Genomic DNA, 23,876 nt, shown 5'->3' on the forward strand with positions numbered 1-23,876 from the left:
TTACACTGCCTTTTTTATAACAATTGTTGTTATATAGCATTATAGCATTTCACCATTAATATACAATGCAGTAATGTGTCAGCAAGTATTTACTTACAATTATGTTAGCAGACGCCATGTGTACAGTGTACAGTTGATGCCCGGCCCAACAGTTGTATTTTGGATTTGCGCGCGCACGGTTTGTTATGGCTGACGCCGGACCGAGTTTTGTAAAGCACAGAATGGGAAAGACTTTGAAAAGTGCACAGAAAATTATTGTGTTGAATGTTTTTAAAACATTTTCAGACAAATATCCGGATTTGTCATGTGAACGATATCGTGAGTTTAACTGCAGAATATACGGGTGTTTCGAAGAGCAGTGTGCTTCGTGCAAGGAAATAATTACAGGACACTGGGACATTAAACAACTCCCGGGAAGAAAAAGAAACATGACTATCCTGTTATCAAAACTTGTGATGATTTTGTGAAGACAGCTATTAGGCGTAAAGTGCATAGTTTTTTCTTCGCAAATGAACCATCTACGCTGAACAAAGTGCTACGGTGTGTTAACGATGACCCTGAACTTCCTAATTTCAGACGAACAACATTTTATAAACTGTTAAAACTTATTGGTTTTCAGTATGTAAAGAGAAGCAAAACAAATGTCATAATTGATAGGGACGACATTTCACTATGGCGAAGAAATTATTTTAGCAAAATCCGTGGTTACCGACAAGGACGCAAAATATACTATTTAGATAAAACGTGGGTGAATGAAGGGCATGCTACAAGCAAGTCTTGGAAAGAAGAGAGAAGCTTTTCTCTCTGGACTGTCTACAGGACTAAAAAAATCCAACAGGTATGGGGCAGCACCTTATATTGCTTCATATAGGTAGCGACAGTGGTTTTGTGGAAAACGTTGAGTTAATTTTTCAGTCAAAGAAATCCGGCGATTATCATGAAGAGGTGAATGGCGACGTTTTCCGGGATTGGTTTGAAAAAACATTGCCAAAATTAGAACAGAACAGTGTTGTTATGGACAATGCGTCCTATCACAGTGTAAAGTGTGATCGTGTGCCAAATCATTCGTGGAGAAAACAAAATATTATCGAATGGTTACAGTCAAAAAATATATCCTTCAGTGCAACGTCTGTGAAAGTGGAGTTGCTGAATTTAGTTCATACAGTACGTTCATCTTTTACTGCATATGTGATTGACAACATCGCCGAGAAAGCGGGGCATACTGTACTTAGGCTATTGCCGTATCATTGCAACTTGAATCCAATCGAACTCGGGTGAAGTCATATTAAAGGTTACGTGGCACGTAATAACAGAACATTCAAGCTAAGCGAGGTACGTGATTAGGTAGCCACAGCTTTGTCTCAGATTACTCCAGAGAAGTGGAACGACTGTATTGGGCACGTTGTAGCCGTGTCTTGCACGCTACAACCACAGTGATTCTCTTGTAACAGATGGTTACGGCTCATATATCAGAGCCACAGAGTATAGTGTCCGTTGGCCCGGGGAAAAGAAACCCAATAAACAAAACACCCATATAATTCTCCACTCGCCCTCGGCGACATCTCTTTTATTTTATTTTTAATTAACACTCAAAAGCTCACGCATTCTACAAGGCCTCTCAGATGGGCTAACATGAGGTGATTAAATTATGTTGTCACATCGCAAACATCATCAACGTTATCACAAGGAATGAGCATAATAAAACAATATGGATTACACGACTAAGGCGCGGTGCACACTAGAGCGATACGATAGACGATGCGATAAACGATACGATACGCGTCGCGACGTGAATACGACATGGTTCCATGGAATGTGTGGCAACTATATGGAAGCAACGTAAGTAGGTGCACACTAGCGCGATAGCGATACAATAGCGATACCGATCGGCGTCGTATCGTGGAGGCTACACAGCATGCTGGTCGCGCCAGGCAACAGTAACAAAACATGGCGTGTTCACAGGAGGATGTTGTTACGATGATTGCATTTATCAAACATGTAGAAAACAAGCCTTGTTTGTGGAACTACACCCTCAAAATGTATTCTAGGACACATCTGACTAGTTTGGCATGGAAAAACATAGCAGAAGAAATGAAAGACACAGGTAAATGACCCATCAGGGTCAGGAAAAACAAAAAAAAAAAACCTATTATCTTGCAGCACATCTTTCTTTCCTCCGTCCCTATATGAAGGGAACGACTACGTCAGGGAATGTAACCGTACAAGAAGGGGATCACGACAAGGAATCAGAAAATCGTCATGCATGGCAGATAGACAGTGATTTACAACAATCAACAGATAGTGTCATGGAAGAATCATTGGGTATGCCAGAGGGTACACATTAAGATGTGGATTCTGAAATTCTTCAACAACCCCACGTGTCAAAGAAGAGGAAAGTGGTAACCCCTACACACGACATGGACAAAGCATTTGTTGAATGGCTTGCCTCGAAAAAAGAAGAAAGAACTAGAAAACTGGAAAACGAAAGCGAACGAAATGATTCTGACTGGCTGTTTTTAAGGTCGTTGCTGCATGATTTCAAGAAACTGGATGACAGGCGCAAAATAAATCTTAAAGCGAAATATATTCTACAGCTGAACGAACAGTTGAATGATGCTGAGAGAGAAGCATCAGACATGTTTTCTTCACAATGTGATCTGTCTGCTTACAGTACTCCACATGAGATACATTGTCCTATTCCAACCACTGTACTCTCAGCCAACAACGTTCACACAGTTTCACACAGTGATTGTTTACCCAATAACATCGACAGTTTCATTAACTGTATGGCGTTAACATTTGTGTTATGCAAGTAGTGTTTTTTTCTTTGTTTTGACTATATTGTATTCTCTTCTTTTGCTATACATAATAAATGAATGTATACACTATATACCGCAACTTACTCTGTGACCTCTTAATGGCTAATATAATAACATAGTTTACTTACCTTAATGTAATAAGTAATTTCTCAGCAGGTGAAACAGCAAGCCTGTATTTAGTGTCTTGGCTTCGCAGTTCCTCTGAAACTAGTTACTCCAGAATGTGAAACGTTTCTGTGCTCATCCTATACATTTATGAAATTTTTGTTTTGTTTTGTCGTAGTTCTCGGCCAACCACAGCCGAACTTTGTTTAATTTTCATGACATTATACGGATGTACCCAGTACTTCCTTGCCCTTTTCCACTTACGAATTTTTAGGTACCTGTAAGCCCCTACAACATCCTCGTCAGAAGAACTCATCATTACAAATGAGGCCTTCATCGCTTTCTGTATTGCCTATAGCATTGCTCTGGTGTGTACCTGAGAGTTGACAAAATAAAAGTTGCGTCGCGCAAAGCGATCCCACGCTTATCGCATCGCCTATCGTATTGCTCTGGTGTGCACCGCGCCTAATGAAGGCCTGTAATATGAAATGACTAGGATGCAAATACGCCAGTTACATGTGTACATACAATCTACTACAATATATATATATATATATAGTTACGATTTCCCTGCGGGTTCATAAAGGATAGCCCAATTAAAGATTTTATTACACTACACAGTTTTATTTATTACCACTACTTGTGACTTACAAATAATCTTCTAAATAATTAATTACACTTAAATAAATGTCAATTCCCTGGTCACTCGTTCCGCACACCTCGCTGAGCCGCACCTCTGGCGCAACTCACGCCGCAGCACCCCTCGTGGGTCTCCGCCGCAGGACTCCATCGCCACGCTCCGCCGCCGCTGTCACACCCTTCGCCGAGATCCCACTCGACGCCTCACTCGGAACTTCACTCGGGACTCCGCCGCGCCTGCGACTCTATTGCCCGGAAACTCCGCCTCTGGAAAGCTCCCGACTCCACTGAACTCACTCCCTGCCCTGGAACCTTCGTCCAAGGACTTCGCCACTCTGCCGCACCCGCGGCACTATCGCCCGGAAACTCCGCCGCGGGAGAACTCCCCACTGAACTCCTCCTCGAAGGTCGGCCCAACCTCCTTATATAGCCCTTGGGTTCCCGTCCAGAACAATCGGGCATGTCTCCGAGATATCGCGCGACCTTCGCCGTCAAAATGCCCAGAAACGCATCGTGAGTCCTCGAAGGACGCGGCGGCTGCTCAAAGAACGCCGATAAACGCAACAAGCATCGGGTTCCCACAAAACGCGCCGATAAACATGTCTGAATCCTTTTATTCCGCAGTGCGGCCTCTTTTAAGTAACTCGATCTGAGGCAGGTGCGCGCTGCGACAGTCAGGATGTTGCGAGACAGTATGACACGAGATACCAGGGAGAGGATGCAGGTGGAAGGGGGCGCAGACAGGCCGAACGAGTGCGGCGATGCCAAGCACTGCAGCCAAGCGCGATCGTAACTATATATATATATATATATATATATATATATATATATATATATATATATATATATATATATATATATATATATATCACAGTAAGAAATTACGTTTAGACGTCGCGGCCACGACAATAAATAATCATACATAGACTCTCAAAAGACTCATAAGACATTAAGTACAATAAACATAGACGTGGAAAAGTCAAATAGGCATGAGGCGTGCGGATCCAAATCAAACGACCCTACGAAACAAGCCCGCAATCAAAGAACGTTAAAATTCCCGGAAACCAGAAAAAGACGCAAAAAAAGATATATAAGGCAGACATAATAACGCATAATTACGGAAACATTGCGCAACGGACAACTGCTCATGGTAGCAACCGGCTAAACAGCAAGTAATCAAAAGGGCAAATCAAGAGCATCCCATTATAACCAAACGATATGGCAAAAATACTGCCTTACGAAAACGAAACATGACTTGTCCAAAGTGAATTTCTACAGGTGGCGGCCGAAACGGAATTTAGAAGAGTAGGCACACAACGATACGTCACCTTAAGGCATGGCTAATGGCACGGCCACCTCGTGCGACGACAATCCTAAGAATATACCAAAGCATTACCCCTCAGGCCAGCTACTGCCGAGCTCCGCACACCGCATCCTACTCATACTAACTTGTCTAAGAGCAACTAAATAATGAATGAGACCCAGCGCGCGCAGCCACTTTTAAAACCTCGCAGGTGGCGCTGAGGTTACTAAGGTGCTAGAGGGGAAGGAGGAGTGGGGAAGAGGGGAAGGTCGCCGATCCGATGCATGCGCGAAAGTCAGGGCCAAGCGCCCGCTTCAACGTAATGATAGAAGAGGAAAGAATGTGGGAATTGAATGGTATCAGTGATATTGTCGTTGACAGTGTTATAGTTACTCTCGGTGACAGTGACGACAGTAGTGACGAAGATAGTGGTGGTAGGTCTGATTCAAGTCTGGAAGGGATAGCACCACTGCCTGATAGTGATTAGGTGAGTACCAAATCGTAACACTATCATATTGTCGTCTTAGGTTACGGTGCTATTTTATCGATTATTCAAATAATAAACATTGTTTGCTTTTGTGTCCTGAACGGTAACGGCACCATTTTCCTGTTATATTACGTCTCCATTATTTTACTAGCACCGACTGTACTGAAGTGTGTGTGTTGCAACTAGTGCTTGGCGCGAAAGATGAATTCAGCCTATCACTTGCTGATGCGGCACAGTGATACGGCGGTGTTTGTTTATTTCAAAACTCAGCTAAGAGTGAACAGAAAATAGTCCAAAATATCAGTAGCATCATAATTTGCAGCCACATAGATATTTGAAGATGGCCAGACACAAACCCAATCTGAGAAGTTTGAAAAGAAAAGATTAGTGCAGACTATCAGTGCTCCTAATTTCTAGGTTGTTTGTCTGTAGTGGTTTGAAATTATGAAAATTTCTGTTACCAGGAATATTCCAGGTTGTTGAAAATCGTTTTCCAAGTTTAAGTTGTAGTTATTCAGTATCTTTTTTGTCAATAAAGTGAAAGTGAATGTTTTCAGTGTTCTTTTCTGGTAGCTGTAGGCTTGTTTTCCTTAAAACTCTTTTTACTGTTCCTCCTAGACCATCACATATTGATTCCATGCCTTGTAGCAAAAAATTAGTATTCAGCTTTCATATTGAAGTGCTTCAAATGCTCAGATAGGTTCTTAAAACTATTTATTTTTATATTGACAAGCACAGCCATCAGTGAATAATGGACTGTGTCTATTTATAAATGATTTATTGCCAGCCATTTTGTAATTTCCTTTTGGACATAGTTAACAAATATTATCTTTGAAAGATTTGTGCAATGGGAGTGCATGACTTGATGTAAGCTTTTGGACAAACGCCATTGGTAAGCACATGTATGTCTGTAGAAGAAAATTACAAAAAACCAAAATACAAAAAACACAAATCAAGTTTTTTGTCTTTTGGTTTTTTGTAGTTTTCTTCTACAGACATACATGTGCTTAGCAATGGCATATGTCCAAAAGCTTACATGAAGTCATAGTTAACAAAACTTGTATCATGCTCAAGATCTTCACTTAAAAGACAATGGTTAAAAATCAAAATATTCTCTACATTTCTTAAAAAAAAATGGCTACTGGATGAAGAGTTGTGAGAATTGGTGTGGGACTCATTCAGGGAATTGCCTAGAGTAGGTCACACTCGTGACAGGATGGGTGGTCATGGCCATGACAGGTGCGGTGGTGCAGAACATCGGGTGACGCCATTTGGCATGGTGGTGGAGAGATGAGTGGTTGGTGGGGTTGGAGGGTGACAGGGTGACGGGGGTGGTAATGTGGACTGCCTGCAGGGGCTGGGGTCTGCTGGCGAGACCACTGGAGGAGGTGTCTGTGGTTCGTGCTGGCCACATGTCCGTGTGAGAGACCAATTAATACCGTTTTGCCTTGGAGGGACCTCGTTTAGCAAGGCTAACCTGGCTGTCAACTTTGAAATGAGGATAGTAGTTGGTTGCAGATTTCACTCTGATACGCACCATTTAGTTGGCCTGCCGATAAAATGACGAGATAATTGCATCTGCGAGTGACGTGGGCGAGCCTCGTCAGGGTGTGTGAAATATTCAATGGACTCTGTTCATTGTGAACCCGCGAAGGGAGTGCTGGCCAAAACAAGAACGAAACACAGTCTTACGCTTTTCCTGATTCACATACTATTATAGTGACGAGCCTCAAAGGACTCAAGCTAGTTCATAGTTGCTTGTAAAGAAACAAAGAGGGTTCCATGCAAATAGCTTTATATTTTCTAATAACAGGTCATAACACATGCACATAGAGCACATCTGCACAGCAGACACAAAGAAATTGTACGTACAATTCAAATCTCAGCCCTGGATATTACGAACGTGACTAATAACAATATTAAGAGCTGCAGACATTACAATCCCAAATGATTAATAAACAAAAATTAAGAGTTTCAGAAATTACAGTAATGATTACTAAACCATGAGGCCTCATTAAATACAGGAAATACAAATCATAAATATAGAATGAAAATAATGCAGAGATTAATGATTCATGCTAGGCCCGAGCCTTGCGGCAATGACCCACACAGTTAATTTACAGGTCCCCTTTAGACAGTGCATGTTGAGTCCCACTGAACAGTTCAAAGTGACAGGCCTCTAAGACCTCGCAGCAACTAAGTCAAAATGAAAGCTAGCCTTTCCGGCAACGGACAACTGAGCAGGTGGAGGTTTTTGCATGACTAACGGAAGACTGAAGAAACATGGCCCAGACAGACATTAATTAGAAATGGAATTTAGAAGGACGGTGCCAAACGAAAATTTGTAATATGGCCGCAATCTATTAAGTCAACTTACATGGCACGCCGTCCTCGTGCCCTCAGTCCAACAGGGATCCCCTGCTGCTACCTCCACATGTTGGTCCGTTCCCCGCTCGCTCAAGCTTCACGTTCACAGCTCGGCGAACTAACAGCGCAGGCGCGGAGGGGAAACGTTGCCACGCAACCAAGACACTACACCAGGGGAAGGGGGAACAAGGAGGGGAAACATCTCAGTCGAGGCGTATCTCTAAAGCATTTTCGGCACGCCGTCGATGTCTTTCCTTGGCGACCCCGGCGCCGGCTCAATTGTCAGTCATGTTTGTTAGTGTCTATTTGATACAACAGACATTGATTTCATTGAGAACATCTATAGCCAAATTGTGAATGGATGTTATAGCCCAATTGTGAATGGATGTTTGTATGCCATCCTGACAGGATGTCCTTAGTCTTTTTCTAAGATCCCCTGATACGGGTAGCACATGAAAAGAAAATTCATAGGACAATTTGTTTTAGTAAATGCTCTGGAATAATCATGTTCTTTAAAATTCATAACTATCAAAGCCAAAACAAAGTTTAGTGTGCAGGAAAAACTCTTCAACAAACTTGTAGAGAACTAATAGTAAGGCTTAAAGTTACTTAACACTAATATAAAAATTAGAATACAATCCCCTTAATCTTATAAAATATGTAAAATATTAAGACTATAGTATTATAATAATCCTGTCTGCTATCCCTGCGCGACACTTTGAGTAGACAGGGAGTAAGAGACCATGTTCTCCATAAAAACATACTATGTATATATTTAATTTTGTTAAAAAGTATTATAATTCAAATTTTTAATTTTATTTATATTTTAAATTTAAATTGAATTTAAATTTTTTTTACAAGTTCTTCATGATGAACTGGTAAATAACTTACTGAACAAACAGTGTTAAAGTGACCCCTGCATAGGTGGAGGAATAAATCTCCAGGAAAGAACATTGACCGGTTCACAAGTGCCGGAGCTGATAACATACAGACTTCCGTCATCGTGCAGTTTTGCATTAGGGTAGCGGCTCCGAGGGACTGCGGACCACCCCTTGCTATGGCGTGAGGCATTGATGACGGGAAGAAGGAGGGGGAGGGGTTAGTAGTTGGTCACGTGTCATATAGTTTGCGTGGCACAGTGTCGGTCTGGAGCCTGTAGTAAAGGTCTCTGGTAGATGCTGCTCCCTAGCAGGAAGAGAAGGAGTTGATTGGTACTTAGTACCAGAGAGTGCCACAGTTTGCGCATGCGGGCAGCACGGGTGTGTCCCGGGTGCCCTGGAAGGTAGGGGATGGCCGGAGAGGTGGGACTTCAATGCTCTTGTCCCAGGGTCTCAGAGAGACAGAGGTAAAAAGGGGGGGTGGGGGGTGGTGCTAGTGCAATGCCACGCTGACGGACACTTTAAGGTACGATTCCTAAGGCGCGACTCTAGCCGCGCGGTTATCGTCGCGCGGCTAGAGTCGCGCGGCTCGTGAGGTTGCCCCATTCCTAAGAAGCGGCTGAAAACTATACTTCATGCGGTGCGACCACAGTGCAGTTCCAGTTGTTTGTAGCAATGGATTAACGTAACGTTGTTAAATGGTTACTGCTGGATGAAGAAGAAGATGAAGAACTGATGACGTTGTTACTGAGTCACAACATCAAAAACATTGCTGCACATGTGATTTTTAAAGCAAGACGAGAAGAGGGATTCTACACAATCCTTATTAACAGACACTTAATGAAAGACGACGAGGGAGTTTTTCCGTTTAAATGTAAGGCAGTTCAATTATATTTTGGGACTAGTGGAAGATGACGTCAAATGTAAGTCGTGCAACAAAGTAAGAGAACCAATAACACCTGCAGAGAAACGGGCCATAACATTAAGGTAAACTGTTGAACTTAATTATAAATTAAATATAACAAAAGCACTCATGTCAATATTAATTTTAGATATAAAATTTAATTTCTAAAATAAATATTAGTATCAGGAATTGTAACTTTCAATTGCCATATTAAGTAAAGCGAATAAAATTGCTTAAAGTACAATTATCTTGCATAAAGTAGTATGAGAGAAATATAAAGACAAAGCACGCGGTCAATACAACTGTGGAGATGACACGAATTGATAAGTTTTGTATGTTATGACATATTTAACATATACGTTTCGTTTGTTTCACTGATAATAGGATTGTTGTATTGGAAGGAACCTTGTAACAATGACTGCGATTGGTGTGTTTCGCCACTATTTGTAACATCATCATAGTAATCACTCGCCGAATGACTAGGACATGAAGTGTCCGACAAAGTGGATGAAGATCGTACAGGAGCTCCTAAAGGAGACAGGTTTGTGTGCTGTGCCATCTCAAGTGCTCTTATTTCTAATTCTGACACAACACTGCAGATGCGCATCTTAGCTTGTGCACGTAGAGAGGGTGGTAGCTGTTTCACTGTTAGCGACATACTTCTGAAGAACACATCAGTTGCATCATTTTCACGTTCCGTTATTTTACTTCGATTAAGAGCTTTCAGGATCTCCTCTCGTTCATTGGATCAGCCCACACATTTTCCCGTACATTTTGATCCTTATACTGTGGATGCTTTAAATCATGCAAGCATGGATGCTGGCCAACTAACTCAGCAAGCACTACGTCTTCTGTACTTGAAAATGCCATTTGTATGATGAGCAGCTCGGTCCGCGGCGCGCGACTGAAGCGACTGGACTGGTCCCGCCACCAGTCGGGTCGCGTCGCGCTGCGCAGCCGCGCGCGGCCAAACTACATCATGCTGCGCATGCGCAGATGCTCGTGACGCTCTGCCGCGCGGCTAGAATCGCGTGAGTCGCGCCTTAGGAATCGTACCTTTAGTCGGCGTGCTTTAGGCGCGCCAAACTGGATCCATGCTCATGTCCAAAATCACAGAGCCCAGCCGATAACCAACTGCCATCTTTGACAAGGCGCACTCCTGTAAACTAATTTATGTTTCTCATCATTAATTTTCATTAACTATGTTTTTTTTTTGTTTTCTCGTGTGAAGTTATGTCTTGTCGATGGGTTGTTCTATGTGTAGGCCATTGTTCTATCCTAATGTCCCTAGCTCGGAGCAGCTGTGTTCAGTGTGTCGGTAGCTGTGGTGGCAAGGGGACAGCTCGAGACTGCCCCGTCCGTCCCCCAGCCGCAGGTTCGTGGTGCGCAAGGCGCTGCAGAGCGGCGACGACAAGAAACTGGTGCGGCAGCTGGAGGCGGAGGAGCTGGAGGAGAACATAGAGGTGGTGCCGGTGCTGCCCGAGGAGGACCTGGACGAGGCACCGGCGCTGGATCAGCGGGCGAGTCGCCCCGAGCGCTCCACCACGGCCGTGCTGTGGCGCCTCATCGACGAGCTCAGCTCCGCGCAGGACGACCGCGAGGACCGCGACGAGCTGTTCGGGCGCATGGTGGCGAGCGAGCTGCGCAGTGTGCACGACCCCAGCGTCAAGAAGAGGATGAAGTTTGAGATCCAGACCATCCTGTTCGGGGACCCCGAGTAGCGCACCACGCCGGTGAGGAGCTGGGGTCCAAGAAGGCTGAGCTTGTCTCATTCTGTTTCCACCATATTTATATGCTACTGAGTGGCCATTCAAAATAATAAAAAAAACAATATTTTAATACCAAATTCTTACAGATTGTAGAATTTTATTTTATTATATTTTGATTAGACTCTGCTTTTGTTCATAATAAAATTTACATACTTGTTATCCTTTACTTTTATTCTTTTAGATTCACCAGTTTCGGAATAGATTTGCACTTGAGTATTTATTTTAGTTTTTCTAAGACTAGTATTTGTTGTTGCATTATTAGCTCTCTTAGTAACATACCCTCTTTTATCGCATAATCGTCGCACGCGCGATATGTTCGCACCCATATTTTAGGCCATCAAAATTGGGATAAAAAAACTTCTCGCGTAAACTCGCATGATGTTTTTGGTCCCGCTAGTAGATGCTGAGCGCTTTGTGTAGGTATCTTTTCCGAATAAAACGATGTTTTTTAAAGTATAAATCTAATATTTATTCGGTCATTAACACTTAATTAATTAACGGAAACATATGAAGTTGTCTGACGTGTAAATTTTCTTATAAAGACGTTTTTAAACGTTATTTCCTTTATCTGATCGTCTGCGTCGCCGCGGTGTAGGTATCTTTTTCATATAAAACAATGTATTTTAAAGTATAAATCTAAAATTTAATTTCGGTCATTACCACTTATTAATTTAATTAACGGAAATACAAAGCTGTCTGACGTGTAAATTTTCTTTTAAAGACTTTTTAAACATTATTTCCTTCATCTGATTGTCTGCGTTGCCGTGGCGTACCGCTTATAAAAATGTAGCCAGCGCATCATTCATGCTTGGTTATGTTGCTTCCTGTATAGAGCGCGCACGTAGTCGAATATCGATATCTCGCCAATTGGATGCAACGCGCGCTCTCTGTCAGGTGCCGAGTTAACTACATTTGATAGCCCGCATTCTTTCGTGGCAAGTGTGTACTACGATACGTTAGTTCACATCAGATTCAAGTGGGTTGCGTTCGCATTAGAGTTTTGGTTTTTCTATTTAAAGTTGAAGAAAGGTTTTTGTTTAATGAATTATTAATATAGATTGTTTGGCGTGCTCTTGTATACTCCACCTTAATTTAAATAAACGTACTTTCCATGAATGGGTTTTTGTTTTTATGAATAACTTTACCTAACAAAATTTTTTTCCGCATAATCATCGCACCCCTACTTTTCAAACTTGATTTTAGAATAAAATGTGCGACGATTATGCGAGAAAACACGGTAGTTTAAGTGTATGCTGAAACTGTCCATTTATTGTGCAGTATATCCCACATTGATACTACAGCTCTGTGAGATGGAGTGTAATCCATCTGTACTCAAAAATTCAGTATTTTCCACAGTAAAGTTAATTAAATCCTTCAGAGGTATTAAAATATAAAATCATCTTAAACTATGATTCTATGGTTCAGTAAGTGAAAAATATGTATGCCATACCTGATTTATTTCCTAACTAGCTGAACCCGCCCGCTTCGCTGGACGTGAAATAAGGTAACTGCATTGAAGGCAAATAATAAAGTAATGACTGTTATACGCAAGAACCCATTAAAATTAGTATAGTAGTTGTGTAGAACACCGCGTATAAACAGACAGACGGACAGAAAAAGAACTACTGTTTTATTATAGTAAGATAGATAGATTATTCTTACATGTTCGCTAGGCATGGTCGGGCAGAGAAATTTGACTTCGGGTGGGCTCGGGCGGGTAATTGTCCAAAATTTTCGGGCTCGGGCAATCTCGGTCGGGCATCAAAATCAGTTAATGAAATAAATTTTGAACATAAAATAGTCGTACTTAAGTTTGCATTGACAAACCTGAACTGTTTTTATTTATTTACTATACCGCACTGATATGAAAGTTAAACATTAAACTAAAAAATAGAGTGCATATTAATCTTGGAAATAAAGTGCTTATTAACTAAATTGTGTTTGGGTAGCTGCTTGAAGGTTCATTGTCACTGCTGATTGACCTACACTTCCACTGGTATCCATTTTGGTAAAATAATGACATGAATTAAATAGAAACAATTCACAACCACTTTCTGCAAATGCCACGCAACTACAATGTGTGTAATTAAAGTCAGCTTATAATCCTTCTCGCGCACAGCAAGCAGCTCCACCGGCCTTGAACACTACTTTGTGACTATTGAGCAGTGAGCATCGCCGTGCGTGCGCGCGTGTGTGTGTGTGTGTGAGAGAGAGAGAGAGAGAGAGAGAGAGAGGGGCGGGCGACCAGCTGCATCGTTAGTCAGCCAGCGAGAGTAACGGTAAATGCTGACCTTGACCACTTCCGCTTGCTGCAGGGCTCGCTCTCATATCTGTCTCCCCCTCCCACAAACACACTTGCTGACCGGGCACCTTCTTTATCTTATCTCTCACACACACTCACTTCACCGGCTGGTGCTGGGCCGGCGGCGGCGTGGCATGTTCCTGCAGCTGCCGCGCGTTCCAAAAAAAAGAAGCTTTGTTTACTTGCGCCGTGCGGTATTGCCGTTTTCCAAGGGGCCCGATATTTTCGGGCACTGAAATACCCGCCCGGAATTTCGGGTATACTTGATACCCGAAACACTGCCCGAAATTTCGGGTACCCGACCATCCCTAATGTTCGCATCCATGCAGTATATGAAAAATCTGCATGCATAGCCCTATACCTATAACTATACGTAGCTGCTGCCCACGACTTTTTCCGCATGGAATTTTGTATTGTCTTGCACCATTTAGAAATTTGAACATTATAACATAACAGTTGATACAGTTGTAGTAGTTTTCTTATGTTTACAAATGATAATTTATCTCACCTCCATTTCAGTCTTTGCAATAAAAATATGTTACTACCTAAATTTTGGGTAAATATGTTTCTACTTTCAAATGTAATGTCGGGAAGACACTTCATAAAATTTCTTTGTAAACCACATTTACTGTTTTCCCGTCTTGAGCTAGAATGTAAAGATTGTCTGCATTACTGACCCGCGAGCTAGCCACATACATCTGGCCGTGGGAAAAACAATCAGATCTTAAGTCGACACCAGCTGCCTTAAAGCTCTGACCCTGAGACTTATTTATTGTCATCGCGAAACAAACTGCTATTGGAAACTGTGTGCGCTTGAACCCGAACGGGAAGTTATTCGGGATGATCGGTATGCGTGATATGAAAACAGTTTCACCTGAGCCACATCCAGTGTCGGGTTCCATTGCACAATTTTGGGGGAGTAAGGTTCCTCAGAAGTATTATTGGAACACCGACTTTGAGAACAATTTTGTGAACAGGAAGACCACTTGCAGTGAGAGAACTCAAAAACTCAATTGGATAATTAGTGGTGTCGTCCTGATTAAGGACGCTGTTAAACGATGTGTAAACCACTTCAGCCCCATTCAATTCGTTAAAAAATTTTTCATTGATTGCAGCAGCTTGGTCATTTATTGGAGTGAGTATGGTACGTTCACATAACCACGTATGTTCCTGATGTATGTTTGACAGATCCCCGAATACCGAACGCATGAGTTCGTCTTCCGAATATACGACTCTGCCAAGTATTTCTGGAAGCGTCACCTGACCGTGTTGCTCAGGGAGGGCACCTTCTCCAACTTTTAATAGAACACCGGAAAATTCTTGCGCATGAGAATTACCACCCAGCTGTGCTCTCATGTTAATAGTTAGTTGCAGTTTTTTTATTTAATGCCAGAGGTAAGAATTCTTCAGTGAAGCTTTGATTTCATCAGCTCTAGTCCCTCGACTTGCAACTGGTAGAGTTTGCCAAAAATCTCCAGAAAAGAGTAGTGTGACAGTCCCCATGGGCCTTTCATTGCGCCTAATGTCCCGTAGTGTCCTGTCCACAGCTTCAACTGCTTTTTTATTTGCCATCGTGCATTCATCCCAAACGATTAGAGAGCAATCTTGTAACACTTTTGCCATATCACAATTTCTTGTTATCGACCATGTTGGTGATTCATTAGTGTCTTTATGAGAGCAGATTTTCATGAAATAAATCATTCAACGATAAAAGCTGTTTATTTAATTTAATTAAGCGGATGGGTTCGCCCCAAGGAGAAAATTGACGTGGCGAGACCTCGTGGACATAGAGAAATGACACCCACTCACTATTTATGTGTCTATGAAACATGATTTTTTTCTGCAATTTAAATTTTAATATACAAAAAGGGTATTGAAAATTGAAACAAATATGGCGACACTACAAACTGTCAGGATCTGTATTTTTTTCTTACTCTCTGCTTAGTTCCTTACTATAGCAAAACTTAATGGCTTCTTATAATGATTATATTGTATGTCATAAATTTAAGAATTATTTTCTTTCCTTGAGCCGATTTTGATGAAAAAAGCTTATATTTCTTTTCCTGCTACGCTCAAGTAAACTTGAAAACCCCATTAAAATTCGTATAGTAGTTTTGTAGAACACCGCGTACAAACAGACAGACAGAAAAAAAAAACTACTGTTTTATTATAGTATAGATTGGGGAATGATGCAGTTTTTATTTAAATCAGATAATATTGAGTTTGAACCACTAGTAATGGGTATTCAGAATAAATAAGATCTGTCACATCATTAAGTTCAATATATTAGAAGTTTTTAATAATAAAGCAACTTTTCATGACATACGCAACTTGATTGTCTTTCAGAATGTGATATGATAAGTAAAACCATAAAATGCTAAATATAATAAGAGAGGATACAAGTTGCATTGTTCCTAGGCTCGTCCAGGGTTGTGGTTGAAAGTGCGTGTCCTTGCCAACTCATTCTGAAGCCGTCTCCCATGTGGTGAGTTCCCAGTTACTCGCTCGGGATCCAGCTCCCTGACTGCCTCCACAGTGATTCTTAGGACCTCCCGTCGGACGTCATGTAGTTAAATTTTCATTATTTTCAACGTCTTTTTTTTTAGCAAGGAGTATTTAATGTTTACGTTCCTGCTGAATGCCACAGAATAGGCGTTTAGTATTTTATTATAGACAAGTGATGTGATATTTCAGATTTCGGTTCATTTGAAAATACCAGTGAAAATCGCACAATGTCAGATGTGTGGCAGTATTTCCTTCTTGATAAAACTGACAGGACGAAAGCTGTGTGTGTCTTGTGCGGTGTAAAAATATCACGAGGAAAAACTGGAACTACAAGTGCCATGAAAAAACACTTAAAAATTCATTCTGCACAAATTGCGATCAACCGAAATCGTAACACCGCAACATCAGATCAAGAAGATGATCCCTATCGGGTTGAACCCCAAACAGTTTCAGTGCATAGTGAGGCGGGACCTTCTAGAAAACGCGTGTCAGATTTTTTTCAGCCAACCCTAGCTGAATTTATGAACCAGAAAAGCAAGTTTAATATGAATGATGCAAGAAGCAAAAAAGATTTCACAGATGATATGTCTTGATAATCAGCCATTGAGTATTGTAGAAAATAAAGGCTTCAACAACCTTATCAGTTACTTAGAACCACGTTACAAAATGTTTTGTAGGAAGCAAATAGCAAACAAAGTGATCCCTGACATGTATGCAAGTGAGAAGAGTAAAGTTGGGGAACTTCTTCAGCAAGCAGACTTTATATCCCTTACTGTAGACATGTGGACGTCAACAGCCAATGACGATTTTATGGGTATAACAGCACACTTTGTAAACAGTGACTATGTTGCATGTCATTTTTTTCTCGAAGTTAGACCTTTTCGTGAAGTTTTCCGCAATGCCGAGAACCTTATTAGTTTCATTGAAGAAGTGTGCAGGATATGGAAAATAACTGACAAAATTTTTGTCATAGTACGAGACAATTCTTGTAACTTTACAGCAGCACTTAATTCCTCACATTTTAAACACATACATACCTTGTTTGGCTCATTCGTTGCAGTTGGTCGTGAAAGATGGCATATTTGATTCCCAAACACTGTCTAATTTGTTTTCTTTGTGCCGTCGTGTGGTTGGCCATTATAAGCACTCAACTGCAGATTCCAAGGTGTTGAAGAAATGTCAAACCACACTAGGTGCTAAAAACCATAGGTTAATTCAGGACGAGCCAACTCGATGGAATTCTTCACTGCTAATGGTGAAATGCCTCTTGGAGCAAAAACAGGCTCTGACTTTGGCAGCAACTGAGTTGCCTCGTTCGACAGAAAACATTGCACTACAAGAGTGGGAAAAGTTGCAGAATGTGGCTCAGCTGTTATAAATCTTCTATGATGCAACTTTGACAGTTTCTTCAGCATGTGTTACCATTTCAGAAGTTATCCCTTGTCAATAGCATTTTGCGACACCTCGAAGATCTGACATTGCCTGGCTTCGGTGGTGTGCGTAACAATTTGGTGGCATTACTAAAAAACGGTACAGCACAATGGAAACACTCAAAGTGAGTAACTTATTACTTGAAAGTATTTGTTTGGCCTAAAATTACATCAATTAAGTTTAATATATAAAATTATGTTGTTTATTTTTAGGAATATTCTGTTGCTGTTTTGCTGGACCCTAAAATTAAGGGCAAAGCATTCACCAGTAAAACAAACCTGGAGGCAGCCAAACAGTTTCTCCTGAATGAAATGTCTAACAATGAGGTTGAAGATTCTGAAGTTGCCAAAATGAAACCAAACACAAAACTGCAGTAACTACAACAGTGAGTAACTTAACTTGTTTTTAAATTGCTAATACATAATTACTGATAAAAGATTAGTAAATTAATAAAATTATGCTTGTCTTGTTAAACGTATTCTGTGTTGCACATGTACATTAGGTGCAACTTTTTGTTGTGTATTTTGTATGTATAATGGAGTCCTATAACTGAATTAGTGTATTAAAATTTTTATATGGAAAATTGTTTTTGACAAATCACTCTCAATGTGTATCAAAGTTCATGATGTCAAATAAATAAATAAATATTAACTTCTTTGCAGGCTGAAAATAAAAATCATGGTATGTGGAAGTATTATACAAAATTGCTGGATGCTGAAACTCAGGCTGCCAGAAGTCAGGAAGCCATGTCTGCAAAAGAAGAACTCTTCAGATATTTGGCTTCTACAGCCAGACCAGAGTGTCTTAGGATATTGGAAATCACAACATGCATCATATCCAAGACTCTCTAGGGCTGCAAGGAAGTATCACTCATGTCCTCCAGCCTCTGTATTTTGTGAGCGTCTGTTCAGCATAGCAGGCATCATACAGGACCAGAAACGCAGCAGACTTGATCCACAGAGATTAAATATACTCACCTTTTTAAACAAAAATTTGAACCTAATAAATAGTACATAAGTAACTTTTTTTTTAAATATGTAAATAATTTTATAAATACACATGTGATATTTTTAATACATAGGCCTATGTAATTTTTTAAAGTAAATGTGATATTTTTTAATAACATGTGGTGAAGTTTAGTGTGGGACTGGGATTCGAGATTCGATGACAAACACTGAGGATTCGTATTCGACCAAAATGTAGATTCGTCCCATCCCTAGTTTATTTACATCCTGTTTTATAATAAATTTTTCTTTGCCAAAGTCACTAATCCACAGTTAATAAAATTTTGTTATTTTGGTATAAGTAACTGTTCGTTGTTATTAGTAAACAAAGTAAGTCGATCCTGTATATAATTTATATTTGTTGTTTTGAAAGCTTGGAGTTGTGTAGATTGCACCTGATAACACAGAATTGAGACATTGTTTAGTTCTCCGTTTCCTTTTCTGGCACAAAATTTTTTCCTTACAATTTTTGTGATCGGCAAATACATGGTAATAGCAGTTTTTCAAATATTCTTGCAGCATTAAGGGAACTACTGCAATCTTTATTTGCCGAAGTAATAGCTGTCTGTACCTCTCTTCAATTGTGGAATCAACTAGAACAATTGGCACCTTGCAGGGATGATGTGATTGGTATCCTTTGTAATAGCGCATAGTCTATGTTCTTGTCATATAGTTGACACACTACAATTTCACTTCATATCTACCATATGAAACACCTCACTAAATCCTTAAATATGAACTGGAATCAATATCACTGTTAATGTACAAATAATGTACCCCATGAATTGATTTACTTTTTTTGAAACATTTTTCAACAATGTTTGTTCAATTCTTCTTAAAAGTTCCTTTATAATTTTTCTAGTATTTATGTTGTCTAGATTTGCTTCCTGTTTTCTTTTTTTTTTCTCCTTTTTTTTTTTCATACTTAAATTATATGTGAATTCAATGCATAAAATGAAATGTAGATAGGAAAATTTATAGATGTATACAAATATTGTCATAAATCTATTTTTATCGAATCAACAAACATAGGCGAGAGCTAATAACTTTGATTTCGTAAATAAACTCTATCTAGTATTGTTACTTTTGCATCTCTCAAAGCCTTTGGAACTAAGAAAACCAAGCGTTTATTATGTCAATGTGACAAAAAAGTTTAAATTGCAGATCAACAGCATTAAATGACAGGTAGTTTCTTAAGGTACCTACGTGTTAATATTGGTTTTACACAGGTGGAATGTTGAATCGTTCCTCTGTGACATTCTGAGTTATAATGTTGGTGTTGAGGCCGTGTCTCAGTTCAAGAGTGTGCCCTGTTCCTCTCCCTCCCCCTCTCTAGCTAATGAACTGCAACTTCACAGTCCGCTCTCTGGCTTACACACACAGAGTTGAAACATATTATATTGGGAAAATAGAAAAAAGCTTAGATACACATTTCCCGCAGAATAAATGTTAAGCTCTTGATAAAGAAAACAGTTTTGGAATACTTTATGGTTTATATAATTATAGTTGTTCCAGACTTCGGGAATTAACAAATATGTGTCCAAAGTTGCAGTGAATTGATTTCATAATTATGACACTATAACAATGTGTATGATGATATGTTTATTAATTCACCAAAGTTCAGCCAGAGCTTTCCTATTGTAACCGGTAGACTTAAGTCTCAGGTAACGTAAGTCATATACACGGTGGACGGCCGTGTCCACTTGCGGTTGCTGAAGACGTGCTGGCACCGTACTTTGGCCTCCCTGGCTACCAGCCTCATGAAACCACTACTGTATAGAATGTTCTATCCCTCCAAGTTTGGGCGCGGGCCGCTGTCTTCTGCCCACCGCCGTCGCCGTCTCTACCAATGACATCACTGTGTCCAACTGCTGATCTGGTAAACCTCGGCACATACAGACTTAACCTCTGGAGTGTGAGACGCAGCGTCCGAAGAGTTTAAGTGTTCAAGGTGTTTGGACTTGTGTTGTGCAGCTCATGGAAGAAGCTGTTATACACACGAGTGGGATTTGCTGTGGACTTAGTCATAGTCTAGCGAATATTTATGTATGGGCATATTCTTGTGGTGAGGTTGGCTATTGTGTATGGCAGTGTGCAACATATCAACTGGACATAGAGAGAGAGAGAGAGATTGAGATTGAGACAGAGACAGTGAGAGAGGCGGCCTAGAGAAGACTGACATTACCAAGAATTCTGAGCTTGATGTGCTTTAAGACCACAAGGATCGTGTTTTCAACTGTGGGTGTGTTGGAGTACAGGCTTCCTGTGGACAGAACGAGTTCGTCGTGTATCGTCATGATGGACACCTGCCTGCCTGTCGGTGCTGGAGTACTCGTCGACCGAATACGTGGTGTTCGAAGAAGGAACTACGAGCTGAACGCCTCCATCCACTGGCAACTCATTTCGTGTATCGTCGCACGACCTGCCTCTGCAAGGCGAGTAACTCAGCACTCAGGCGGGGGTTGATTACACAATGTAAAGACTTCTCCAAATAATCATTTATAATAATTTACCTTTTCACCTGTTACAAGAATTTTATAAATAGCAGTACACTTGATGTTTCATAAAGTAATTCATTTTTGTATATGGTGTTACTGTTTTGATATTCTAAATGTTTTTAAATAACATCTTTACTGTTTTTCAATTTAAATGTGAGCCTGAATGGTTAACAAGTGGCCTACTTGTTTTGCAATTCAAGCTATTTAATTGGAGTAATGGTTCTTCTTAATGTTTTTGCTTGGCCAGTTTGCATTTCCCATTTTGGTTCAGCTCGCTCAGTATTTTGGTAATTTTAATTGATTTTAAATTTCTGAGGGCTCTTTGTAATGAATTTTAATGTGAGCATTTCATTATAATTGTTTGTTTATTTGTTCACAGAAAGTATTTGTGCCCTTAGAACTATTAATATTAAGACTTCAAGGAATATTTTGAGCTTGTATATTTTTACCTTGTGTCAAATAAATTTTGTAATCTCGTATGCCACTTCCGACTTGACGCAAATTTTCCGTAACATTAAAAATATTTACCAACTTAAACTTATGGTTCAGAAAACTTAATAAGTACCCTTTATAACAGTGCAGTGTTAGAAATTTAGCGAAAGAGTACTTTTCGACAAATTGAGATTTAGCCTCAAGCTCAGCAACAGCAAGGAAATCTGTAGACAAGTACAAAATCTAATTGTGTACAGAAAAGTTGTAGCTTATTACATTAGAAAATAAAGTATTCATTACAATATAAAATAGGCTTGGGTCTGATTATTTTAAATTTGTGTACTACTACTGTGTGATTTCAAGTCCTAGGTAAAAAAAAAATTACTTGGTGGGTTAGTTTACTGCTTCAAAACATAACCAGTAAACGGAATTTCGCTGCACAATTTTTTTTCCCACAGGGACATAATTTCTTTGTGTGAGCGAGGACTGCGTCAAACGTGTCTTCACCCGCTTGCCTCTTCCCACTGTCATTCTATCTCTCTGCACACCATTCTTCCTCCTTCCCCCAACCTAACCCTACATCCCCCTTCCACCACCTTGCAGCGGCAGCCCGGAGCTCCGCCTGACTACATAGTTCGAGGAAATAACACTCAGCACCACCTCGCAGAGCCAGTCTTTCCAGCAATGAAAGTTTTACATGCAGTGCTAAATCTAGCACTCCAGTGTACATGTTTTGAGTCAGATCGAGTCAAAACCAATAGGATACAAGAATACATACATTACTTAGTGTATTGTCACTGAGTATCGTTTCAATTTTGTTGAAATTCATTTATTAAATACTAGCTGCAATATCCGGCATTGCCTGGGCTGAACACAGGGTGTAGTTAGTAATTGTCTTCTTAATTTGAATGTCAAGTGTGAAAATTAATTTATATCACTTTCAGCCAGTTTATAGTTATTTACCTGGTCTGTATGTAATTTAGACTTTATAAAGCAATATAGAATAAAGCTGAAAAATAAGAGATTACTAATATTGAAAAGATTCCATTATCTAGCTGATGCTCGGCCTGCATTGCAATGCCTCATTCAGTTTTGTTTTGTAATACATATGTTTGAAGTAGTTCCACATATACAAATCATCTATCCATCTATGTATCTCTATCTCTATTTATCTCTTTATATCTACATATATACTTCCCACTATCTCTATCTAATATATAAAATTCTCGTGTCACAGTTTTCGTTGCCATACTCCTCCGAAACGGCTTGACCTATTTTTATGAAATTTTGTATGCATATTCAGTAGGTCTGAGAATCGGCTACTATCTATTTTTCATACCCCTAAGTGATAAGGGTTGTCCACCCCTAACATTTTTTGTTTTATTTTTTGGACAAAATTTTATTATTTTATTATTTTATAATGTGGCATAAAAATATGCATACAACCCTAAATTTTCACCCTTCTATCACCAACCCCTAATTTTTAATAGAATTTTATATTTTTCAACCCCGTTCGATAGCTGATCAATTAACACTTGATCAACTTTCCCCGCCTACAGCGAGCTCATTACCTGGATTAACACATAGACCACATATTAATATGAAATTCCATCCCTAAGGGAGTGAAAAAGTGATAATTTCATTTTATAACAGAAAAAATCATAGGTCATAGATACACAAATAGTGAGTGAGTGTCATTTCTCTGTCTGCCACACAATCATACACATAAGTAGGTCTGGCAAATTCATATTTTTCTCCTTGGTGAGACCAGCCCGCTTAGTGGAGCTCGCAGCGGCTAGCAAAATAAAGGTGCTCATAACAGTTTAGTTCTTAACTTCGTCAATAGATAGAGTTAGTTGCCTTGAATTTTAAACGCATCATCGTTTGATGCGTTTGTGATGTCTTTAATTTTCGTTTGTTTGTGCCGTATGCATTCCTATACCATGCATCCGATTGCTATGAAATTTTGGTGAGTTGTTATGCGCATGCCCGTGAAGGTTTCTGAGATGCTATAACTATTTTGCAATAGTTGGAGCACAAATCGTTTCAAAAAATGTATTTTTTTTTTCATATTATATAGCGGCACTTCGTCTGTTTTTGTTGTTTAAGTACGCATGCTTGAGACAATTTATTTAAATATAAAAGAGAGACAGAGATAGAGTGATATATATAGTGAGATAGAGAGAGAGACAGAGATAAGTTGAGATAGAGCGAGGTATAGAGAATGAAATGGGTTAGATAAAGAGATACATAGATGTATAGAGCTATATAGAGATTTATATATAGAAGAGATAGAGATAGTGTGAGGTATATATGTAAATATGTAGATATAAAGAGATAAATAGTGATAGAGAGATACATAGATATATAAATATGTAGATAGAGATAAATATATGTTTAGAGAGATGGATATATGATTTGTATATGTCTAAC

The 23,876-nt window shown here is 39.9% G+C and overlaps 1 protein-coding gene across 4 annotated transcripts in view; it reads left to right on the top strand.

Moving 5' to 3' along the window:
* LOC134540390 (transcription factor Adf-1-like) overlaps window positions 1-23,876 on the top strand; it is a 41,326-nt gene that overhangs the window by 11,718 nt on the left and 5,732 nt on the right. Inside the window, exons 3-4 of one of the 4 annotated variants that reach the window (XM_063383092.1) lie at window positions 10,872-11,235; window positions 20,772-20,943. In XM_063383092.1, the coding sequence (XP_063239162.1) occupies window positions 10,872-11,223 (352 nt within the window). In that variant the 3' untranslated portion in view covers window positions 11,224-11,235; window positions 20,772-20,943. Of the gene's footprint in view, window positions 1-10,871; window positions 11,431-20,312; window positions 20,655-20,771; window positions 20,944-23,876 lie in introns of those variants that run through there. The other 3 variants (XM_063383090.1, XM_063383093.1, XM_063383091.1) reach the window with 3 other exon arrangements.

The sequence above is a fragment of the Bacillus rossius genome, chromosome 16 (assembly GCF_032445375.1).
Source record: "Bacillus rossius redtenbacheri isolate Brsri chromosome 16, Brsri_v3, whole genome shotgun sequence".
Classification (NCBI taxonomy): domain Eukaryota; kingdom Metazoa; phylum Arthropoda; class Insecta; order Phasmatodea; family Bacillidae; genus Bacillus; species Bacillus rossius.